The sequence below is a fragment of the Helianthus annuus genome, chromosome 12 (genome assembly GCF_002127325.2).
Source record: "Helianthus annuus cultivar XRQ/B chromosome 12, HanXRQr2.0-SUNRISE, whole genome shotgun sequence".
Classification (NCBI taxonomy): Eukaryota; Viridiplantae; Streptophyta; class Magnoliopsida; order Asterales; family Asteraceae; genus Helianthus; species Helianthus annuus.
In genome coordinates, this window is record NC_035444.2 from 107,849,444 (window position 1) to 107,859,718 (window position 10,275).

Consider the following 10,275-nt stretch of genomic DNA (forward strand, 5'->3'; position numbering starts at 1 on the left):
ACGCCTCAACCCAAGTCCCCGAGGTAGTTGCTTGGACGTTTTCAGCCAACCCACGCCCCAACCCAAACCCTATACCCATGGTCTTATGTTAGGTAGTTTCTAAGTAAGCCGGTAAGTGTAAAAGCTTCCAGAACATCATAAATGACCAAACAAAGTCAACAAAATATCCGACATCGATCCCCACGTGCCACCACCTCCTCCTGCCGGAAAAGTCAATAATTTGACCAACGACTAACCATCCAATCCCTTTAAAATTCATCAATATTTCACCATATAATTCCTTGCGTTTTTAGTACGGTTTGAGTGGAACAATGTCAGGATCCAATAACCCATGGCTACAGTTCCACCAAAACAACCAGCCACCGACGGTGCAAACCACTGATCATGTGACCCCAGTGGTCACCTCACCCAACCCTAACCCTACTGGCTCGAATCACCTCAACCGAGTTACGCGACCCACCATCGCCCGTAAACGGTCCCGGGCTTCCCGGAAAACTCCCACCACCTTACTCAACACTGATACTACCAACTTTCGTGCCATGGTTCAACGGTTCACCGGTGGTTGCAACACTGGTGGCGGCGACGACAGTTCCGTACCGTTTCCGGTTAGTTCAGCTCATCAGGTTTTAAATACTTACAACACTACTTCTACTGGATTCAGTGAGGGTATGCGTCTTAATGAAAGCCATAACATGGAGTTCCGGCTACCGAATAACCAGCCGTATTTTACGATGATGGGGGACTCCGGTGGAGCTACTGCTGCTTATGATGATGATAATAGTAATCAACATATGGGGTTTAGACAGACAGGGTCTTTTAATTTGACTGGTAAGAAGATGAATTATAAAATGTTTTGAAAATGTCATCAGGAAAATAAAAATCTTAGGGTTCATGTTTGGTAGTTGACTTCTTATGGACTACTTTAGTTTACTGGATTCGTATAGTTGGAGGGTAGATTAACAGATGTAAATTTCCTTGTATTGATGATCATATATGTGTTTTTACTTTGAATACAAGTGTTTTATTACTAAGTGTAAGATTTGTTTCATTAAATAGTTTTGAGATGTGTATGAGAGCCTAAGATTAGAATGAGTATAAGGGTTTGTGTGTGATGCACAACATCCTAGAGATGTTAATGATGTAGCCAGGTAGTCGGTTGCTGCTGCTTGGGTGACGATGAGTAACGATGTAGACAATTGATGCGTTGAGGCATCGGTGAGTCTAAAGATGGAGGTAGTTGTTGCGTCGAGGTCACAACGAATCTAAAGATGTAAATAGCTTTGTATTATATGGCATAAGTTTGTTAACTTACATATTTGTAAAGGAGTAGAATCAAATACAAATTACATTTCGAATACAAATTGTAAGAATCATTTAAAAAGTATCACGTGACATTTAACCAATTATAAAGAAAATGATAAAATAATATCCTAAATAATATCAGTTATATTGAATTCCCTATAAATATGCTAACAAACATTTAATTCTTTATTTGGATCTTCCTTTTGATTTCAATGTGTTGATTAAGAAAAGTGCTGATATCATTCAAATATATACATACATATGTATGTATATTGAAGGGCTTTATATAATCCCCTTACCACTACACCCTATTTTGATATAACGCCCCATAATGCCACTCTCTTACGCATTTCGCCACGTGTCGTATAACGCCCTCAAATGGGCTTTATGACTACACAAGGTCTAAGGGTTTATGTGTGATGCACAACATCCTAGAGATCAGGGGCGGAACTAAAGGTATGTGAGCCGTAGCTCGGGCTACGGCTGAAATTCGTATGCGTAGTGTATTTTTTATATATTTTTTTGGGTTTTATACGAAAGATACCTACAAGGATACCCCTAACCAACCTAAACTTATAAAATAAGGGAGCCCGATTGAAACAATAACTCAATTGATTAGATAAGCCCAAGTGATTAGTTAGCTAAAAAAAACACAAAAATACGTATGGAGGCATTCTTTCTTATCGTCGCTTAGGTTCTGGAAGAAAACCAAACGTCGTTGGTCATCCTTTACGCACTGGTCTATTGTTTTGCTGCTGCCAATAACACCAGTTCGATAAAAGAATCCACAACCCTGTTGTTTGCTGCTGCGATAACACTGGTTCCGGTCGTTCCGCCCCTGCTTAGGTATTTGTTATTTAAAGTAAAAGACGACGATATGATTAAACGATTTCAAGCTATGAAAAAAAGGACAAATTTATTAGGCACTTATTTTACTTTATTTATTTATCGTCTTTTTCTTAATAATTTATTTATTATCGTTTTTTTCATATTGTTTATTGCGCGGTAAAAATTTTTTTTAGGGATACCCCTGATTTAATGGGCTAGTTCCGCCACTGCTAGAGATGTTAATGATGTAGCCATGTAGGCGGTTGCTGCTGCTTGGGTGACAATAATGATGTAGACAATTGATGCGTTGAGGCGATGAGTCTAAAGATGGAGGTACTTGTTGCGTCGAGGTCACAACGAATCTAAAGATGTAAATAGCTTTATAGTTATATTATATGGAGTTAATTACATAGTTAGTCCCTGTGGTTTGCCCAAAGTAACATACTTAGGTACTAATAGTTTAAAATCACATTCTAGGGCATTAACTTTTCATTTTGTAACGTTTGGAGGTATTAACGTTATTTGTAGGTTTAAAATAACATTCTACTAGTATCTAAGTATGTTATTTTATGCAAACCACAGGGACTAACTATGTTAATACCCTAGAAGTTAATACCTCCAAACGTTACAAAATGAAAAGTTAATACCCTAGAAGGTGATTTTAAACTATTAGTACCTAAGTATGTTATTTTGGGCAAACCACAGGGACTAACTATGTAATTAACTCTATTATATGGCATAAGTGTGTTAATTTACGTATTTGTATAATACGAGATGGTTTCTCGTAATTGTTTACTGTTCAGATTTTCGGTTATAAAAATAGTTTGATTAAGCTTCATTTTTAGACATTTCTTAATTAGGCAAGATTAAATGTTGACGACGGGTCCAGTTGGTAGCCCAACATAACCCGTCTTGGGCTCTTATCATCTAGGCCCAATTAGCAAGGCCATGGCTCACATCTCTTAAATGAGGATCTCATATAAGTGGGAAAAAGGAAAAAGGGTCCAAGGACGCTGTAAGGCATTAAATGCCTGATTGATAAGGAAGAAGAAGTCGCCGGAAACATAGTACAGTTGAGCTGGCTTCATTAATTGAAACCTCTGATCTCACCGTTGGGACTCAGACACGTGTCTGAGTCTTGTGTCTGAGTCCCCCAAAGGCAGCAGAATGCCGTTAAATTATCCAGGCACCATTTTCCAAGGGAGATAAGTGATCTCCTTTATATAAGGAAGGTAAGTGACAACCCTTAACCCTCAAGAAAACTCTCACTAAATGTTCTACAACCTCATTTATTCCGACGTAATAACTCACATATAAGGATCCACACCAAGGAGAATATTCCTACGGCAATACTCGTCGGAATAAGCTTCTCATTTTTACCTGCAAGTTTACTTACTCTCACGCTGGAGCTTGGTCATGGACCCCCCCCCCCCCCCCCCCCCCCCGGGGCCTTCCATGACAAGGCTAACGGTTTTCTTTCTTGTAGGAGACGGAAACATGGGTATTGCAACGTCAGCGAGATTCTTTGGAAGTCATCAGTGACCTGAGTACTCGACATTGGTGCCATCCGTGGGACTTAGTCCGACTGATTTTCCCACTCAAACAACCACCGACGTTGTAAGAACCCATCATCCGAAAAAGACGACATGGCAACACCATCTCCTAGCTCACAAACCATCAAGACGGTACAGGGCACCAACGATGCAGTCTTAATAGAAGACATCACTCATGAAGAAGAGAATGAAGGCCAGGTGGGAGCCTCAGAGAAAAGAAACACCATCACACCGGACTTTTTAGCCATGCACAAAGAAGAACTTGAGAAACACCTTGAGGACTTAGAGAGGCAAGAGAGGCTGGAGAGCCTCAAAGCCAGGTTGTCCTTCGACACCCCACCAAGAAAGGGAGAGGCTTGCCCACAAAACAAAAATGATAACCCCGATTCCTTAGGAACCTTCATGACGGCCCTGAGGCAAATGACGTCAGATGAAAGGGAAGACCTTATAAGAGGATAAGGACAGAAGGGAAAAGAAAAGGAAAATCAAGATGACAGCGGGTTGGACCAACCCTATTTGCCTCGAGATCTGGCTGAAGTCTCGAAGTTCACCAAAAGGATTGTCGAGGCACCCATGCCTCCAAAGCTCAAACTGCCCTTGAACTTCGACAGATACGATGGGACAAAAAACCCGGAGGATCACCTGCACGCCTTCAAGGGTGCAGGACAACTGGGGCGATGGCCTATGCCCACTTGGTGCCACATGTTCGTCCAGACCTGACAGAGGGGGCCAGACTCTGGTTCGACAACCTCTCTCTCGGAGGAATAGACAACTACGAGGAGCTGAGCGAGAAGTTCCTGAGGAACTTCAGTCAGCAGAGAAAGGTGATTAAGAACCCCAATGAAATCATGCACAAACGGCAACGGGACAATGAAAGGGTGGACTAATACATGGAGAGGTTCGTTAAAGAGAGTATGAACATTAAAGATGTCCCCGAGGTGATGAAGATTAGCAGCTTCATCAGCGGGTTGAAGCACACCCAATTATGTGAAAAGCTAGGTGAGGAGTTCCCACCCACGTTTGACAACCTTATGGATCGAGTTAGAGTTTTCGTCAGGGGCAAAGACACGGTCCAAAGGCCAAGGAGATGGATGTCCCGGCCCGGAGAACCAACCCTGCATCAAAGCTTCTAGAAAAAGGTACACCATATCCCCAAAAAATAACTTTCGATAAAACACAGCATGACAGGATGAAACCAACATACTCCCCATATAGACCTCGGGGTAGAGGGTTAGCACCCTATTCTGACAGTTTTACCCCTCTTACCAAAACCCAAGTGAAATATTGGCTACGGAAAAGGTAAATAACTCTTTCCCTAAGCCTCCCCATATAAATCCGGGACCGAAAGCCCAGCCAAACGAGTATTGTGAATTCCACAAGGGTTACGGCCATAAGACCGATGATTACATGTACCTGAAAAGAGAGATAGAAGTTGCAGTGAAAACAGGTAAGCTGGCACATTTGGTTAAAGAAATTAAAGAAGGGGGAGAAAGGAAGGGAAATGATACAAAGGAACCAGAGAGGGCATACGTTGACATGATTAGAAGGAGAGATGAATACGACCCCACCAGAAGTGTCAAGGCGAGGGTATTGGCCCCCTAGACTGCATGAAGGCCCCTATACTGATGCCACGCCTAGAGGATCACGAGGTACAGAGGCTCCCTCTCAACATCTCAGCAGTCATAGTCGGTCACAAGGTGGCCCGGATACATGTGGACGGAGGGAGTAGATTCGAGGTGATCTACGAGCACTGTTTCTTAAGATTTGATAGAGATGTCAGGGACAGATTGGAAGAAGACTCGATCCCCCTGGTAGGTGCCAACAACGGTGTATCCCATCCCTTGGGGAAGATTAGGCTCCCGTTCACAGTTGGAGTAGGAGATCGGGTCCGGACCATAACCCTCACTTTCACCATGGTCCGGGCATCCTCCAAATACAATGCAATCCTAGGTAGGCCAGGTATCAGGGACCTACAAGCACAGGCCTCAAACCCCCATGGAGCCCTGGTGTTTCAAACACCCAAGGGTTTAGCTTAGGTGAAGTCTTCCTACGAGGTAATATCCTCAGTCTTAGAAGGGGAGGTGGTAGAGAGATCACAAAAGGATGGAATCGAAGAATGGGCCCTCTGTGACAGGTTTCCAGAGCAAACGATAAAGGTAGGCAGCTACCTCAGTGACAAATGTAAAATTGCTCTCAAGGAGCCGCTCCTCCTAAACATAGACGTATTCGCGTTCCAACATGGAGACATGACCGGAATCCCGAGGAGTCTGACTGAGCGTAGGCTCAATACTTACAGCTGGGTACAACCAGTCAAGCAGAAGAAACAGAGCATGGGTCCTAGTAAAAGAAGGGTTCCATGCGAAGAAATAAGGAAGTTGCTCAGGGCTGGAATAGTAAGGGAGGTCAAGTACCCTTCCTGGATTGCCAATCCCGTCATGGTCAAAAAGAAAGACGGAGGGTGGAGGATGTGCATAGACTTTCAGGATCTGAACAAAGCATGTCCCCAGTACTGCTACCCCCTTCCGTTGATAGACGTCCAGGTGGACTCCCTGTCTCAGTATCCTCTGAAGTGCTTTCTTGCCGCATACAAGGGGTACCACCAGATTCAAATGTCGCTAAAGAACGAGGAGAAACCGCATTCATCACAGACGAAGGAACCTTTTATTACACCAAAATGCCATTCGGGCTAAAAAACACAGGAGCCACGTACCAAAGGTTTATGAACACCCTTTTTAGAGAACAGCGGGGAAGAAACTTGGAAGTGTATGTTGATGATATTGTCATAAAAAGCCTCACTGAAATGGCCATGATAGAGGACATAGCCGAGACCATACAAACCATGCAAGATGTAAATATGAAGTTAAACCTGTTGCTTCGGGGTGGAAGAAGGGAAGTTCTTAGGGGTAGCAGTTATCAAGGGGGGAATCAAGTCAAACCCAAAAAACACCCAGGCAGTGGCCGAAATGCGGTCCCCCAGACCCATAAAAGATATTCAACAACTGAACGGGAGGCTGATAGCCCTTAATTGTTTCTTGTCCAAAGTAGCCGACATAACTCTCCCTTTCATGAAAGTTCTGAAGGACTGTCTCTAGACAAACAAGTTCAAGTGAACTCAGGAAGCTGAGGCAGCCTTTCGAGAGATGAAAGACTACATCTGCAAGCTCCCAACCTTAGCCACCCCAGTCCCTGGGGAGGAACTACTATTATACATGTCTGCGTCTAAGACGACGATCAGTGCAGTGATGATGGTGGAAAAGGTAGAGAAACAAATACCCATATACTTCATCAGCAGAACCCTCAAGGGTCCGGAGGAGCGTTACATGCCACTAGAAAAACTAACCCTGGCACTTGTCTTCACCTCCCAGAGGCTCTGGAGATATTTCCAAGCACACAAGATCACACTGTTGACGGACCTACAGCTTCAAAAGGTCCTTAGGAGACCAGAACTCTCTGGCCGATTGGCTAAATGGGCCGTTGAGCTAGGGGAACACTCGCTAGAGTACAAAGCAAGAACTGCAACAAAAGAGCAAATACTGGCGGACTTTTTGGCAGAAGTCCCTGAGGAAGAGGAGAAAGAACTTCTTAAATGGAAAAACCTGGAGGAGGAAGAGTAGAAGAAGGAGGACGAAGCAGTATGGAAACTATTCACAGACGGGGCTTCAAGTGAGAAATGAAGCGGGGCAGGGATCACACTGATCAGCCTCGAGGGGGTCGAACTGACATATGCCATCAGACTGGATTTCGAAAACACCAATAACACGGCAGAGTATAAGGCCCTTATAGTCGGGCTGAGGCTAGCAAAAAAGATGAGGGCAAGACACGTTGAAGCTAACACCGATTCACAGCTGGTAGCTAAGAAATATCACGGGGAATATGAAGCGAATGACAGCTCGATGGCCCAATACGTAGAGAGGGTGAAAAAATTGGCCGACACCTTCAACACTTTCAAACATGAATACATCTCTCGAGGAAGAAACAGAAAGTCCGATGCCCTTAGCAAGCTAGCCTCCGTGGCCTTCGACCACTTGGCAAGGGAAGTCAAGGTGGAAGTCCTGACCTCCCCCTCCATCACAACGGAGGAAGTAGCAATGGTCGATAACGTTCAGGAAACCTGGATGACACCAATTCTGAAGTTCCTCAGGGACGGGACACTACAGGAGGGCGATTGGGCAGCCTGCAAGGTAAGGGTAAGGGCCTTGCAATACAAATTGATAGATGGGGAGCTCTACCGAAGGTCGTACTTGGGTCCATCTTTAAAATGTGTTGACAATGAGGAAGCCAAATACGTGGTACGAGAAATACACGAGGGAATTTGTGGCATGCACTCAGGACCAAGAACAGTTGTAGCCAAGGTAATGAATGCGGGTTTTATTGGCCCAGATTGTACGAGACAGCGTCAGAGGAAATCAAGAAATGTGATAATTGTCAAGTGCATGCTCCCATGACACACCGCCACAAACACCCCATGATACCCGTATCAACATCTTGGCCATTCCAGAAGTGGGCTATAGCCATTATTGGGTCATTCCTAGAAGGTCCAGGATGGGTCAAGTATGTGGTAGTTGCCATTGATTACTTCACCAAGTGGGTCGAGGCGAGGCCCCTGGCCAAAATCACAGGAGAACAAATGAAGCGATTCGTCCTGGACAACATCATATGCAGGTTTGGGGTACCAATGGAACTGGTGAGTGATAACGGGGTACAGTTCGCAGGAAAACCTTTCAGGCTGTGGTGTGAACAAATGCATATCCGCCAAGTTTTTACCTCAGTCACTTATGCCCAGAGCAATGGCCTAGTGGAAAGAGCAAACCAAAGTGTAATCAAAGGAATGAATGGAAGGCTGGGAAGAAAACAGAAAGGATGGTTGGAGGAGCTTCCTTTCGTACTATGGGCATACAGGACCACTCCCAAGGTTTGCAACAGGGAGACCCCCTTCAGCCTAACTTACGGGACTGAGGCTGTCATCCCTGCTGAGAGTGGGTCACCCACGGCAAGAATGAAGCTACGAGAGGCTGAAAATGAGAAGGACCTTCGAATGAACCTCAACCTCCTCGAAGAAAGGAGGGAGATAGCTGCGGTGAGGGAGGCCAAATACAAGAAACAACTGGAAAGCTACTACAACTCCAGAATGAAGAGGCTCAATCTGATACCCGGAGACCTGGTCCTAAGGGCAAACGAAGCCAGCCTATAGGAAAACACTGGGAAATTGGGACCTAACTGGGAGGGACCCTATAGAGTCACTTGGGCCAACGGCAAGAGAACCTGCAAGCTGGAGACACTCCAGGGAAATGAGATTCCAAGGACCTGGAACCTCATGCAACTCCGGAAATACTACATGTAAGATGCAAGTTCACCTCCAGGAGGGACTAATAAAAACGGATTAGACGCCACTTTTGTAAAAATTAGCAATTAGCTAAGGCATGTCCCAGGAAAACATCTTTTGTATAATCATGTACTGGAGGCCTAAGACCCCCAAACACATATGACAGTGAACAATCTACTTTTTCCTTTTGACAAATTGCGGGCAATGCATTAAGGCAGACGTGCCTAAGAAACTGCAAACCCGACAACAACAAATACACGTGTAAACCGGTGTACTAAAAACACACTAAATGCTCGGCCAAGGGGCGAAACAGGGCTAAAGCAGCCCAAGAAAAGCGGACAAACAGTTGAAAAGCATGATCACTGATTATAAACTTTTCCAAGGGTCACTTTCCTATAAACGACCCTGGTTCACCAAGGAACCACAAGATAAGTGTACAAACACACACTGAAATATTTGTAATAAAGCTACAAACCAAGTGTACAAACACACACTGAAATATTTATCATTAAGCTACAAGCCAAGTGTACGAATGCACGCTGAAATATTTGTAATAAACCTACAAACCAAGTGTACAAATACACACTAAAACATTTGTAATAAAGCTACAAAACTCGTGATCAAACTACAAAACAAGTGCATAAAAGCACGCTAACATATTTGCAAACAAGCTGCAGCCCAAGGGTGCATAGACAGACTCTAAGTCAACTCCTATGCCTTAACAAGTCCCTGGAAGAAGGAAGCGGTCCCGAGTGAAGACACAAAAAGAAAACCTCCCGAGCAACTAGAAACAGCACCTTCAAACCAACAAGAAAACAAAGCAAACAAACAGGAACGCTACAGGAACATACAGTTACAGAATAACTACAAAATCATGATACGGTTAAACATCGGGAAGACCCCAACACAAAGGCCTTCCCAAAGAAGCAAAAACGACATCATCCAAGGTGCACAAGTGTTAAGTATCAGGTTACAACCATATCGAATAAACCCTTTTTTTCAAAAGAAACTACTGGGAGGCATCTCCAGATAAAGACTTGGGCGAGGAGGGTCCAGCGGGAGTGAGTAGCGCCTTGAGTTCGTCAATAGACATCAGGGGCCGCTCAAGAATTCTCTCGAGCAGGGCAGGGGTCTTCTCGCCAAACTCTTTCTCCAGTTTGGACAATTGCTTCTTGGCCCTTGAATTGTAAAGAGGAGTCTCCCTCCTCCCCAAACCCTAGGCAGAATAAGCATACCCATCCTTCAGACCTGCTTGATACCCCACATCTC

General features: G+C 44.4%; 2 protein-coding genes across 2 annotated transcripts; both read left to right on the plus strand.

Moving 5' to 3' along the window:
• The first annotated feature begins 273 nt into the window (after positions 1–273).
• LOC110895929 lies at positions 274–1,031 on the plus strand. Its single transcript, XM_022143312.2, has one exon. It carries the CDS (start codon positions 312–314, stop codon positions 855–857), a length of 546 nt encoding a protein of 181 aa, XP_021999004.1. The 5' UTR covers positions 274–311; the 3' UTR covers positions 858–1,031.
• A 6,458-nt stretch (positions 1,032–7,489) lies between these two features.
• LOC110893533 lies at positions 7,490–8,874 on the plus strand. The gene is made up of 2 exons (XM_022140638.1): positions 7,490–8,035; positions 8,182–8,874. The coding sequence occupies exons 1-2, from the start codon at positions 7,490–7,492 to the stop codon at positions 8,872–8,874; spliced, it is 1,239 nt and encodes a 412-aa protein (XP_021996330.1).
• Positions 8,875–10,275: the final 1,401 nt, after the last annotated feature.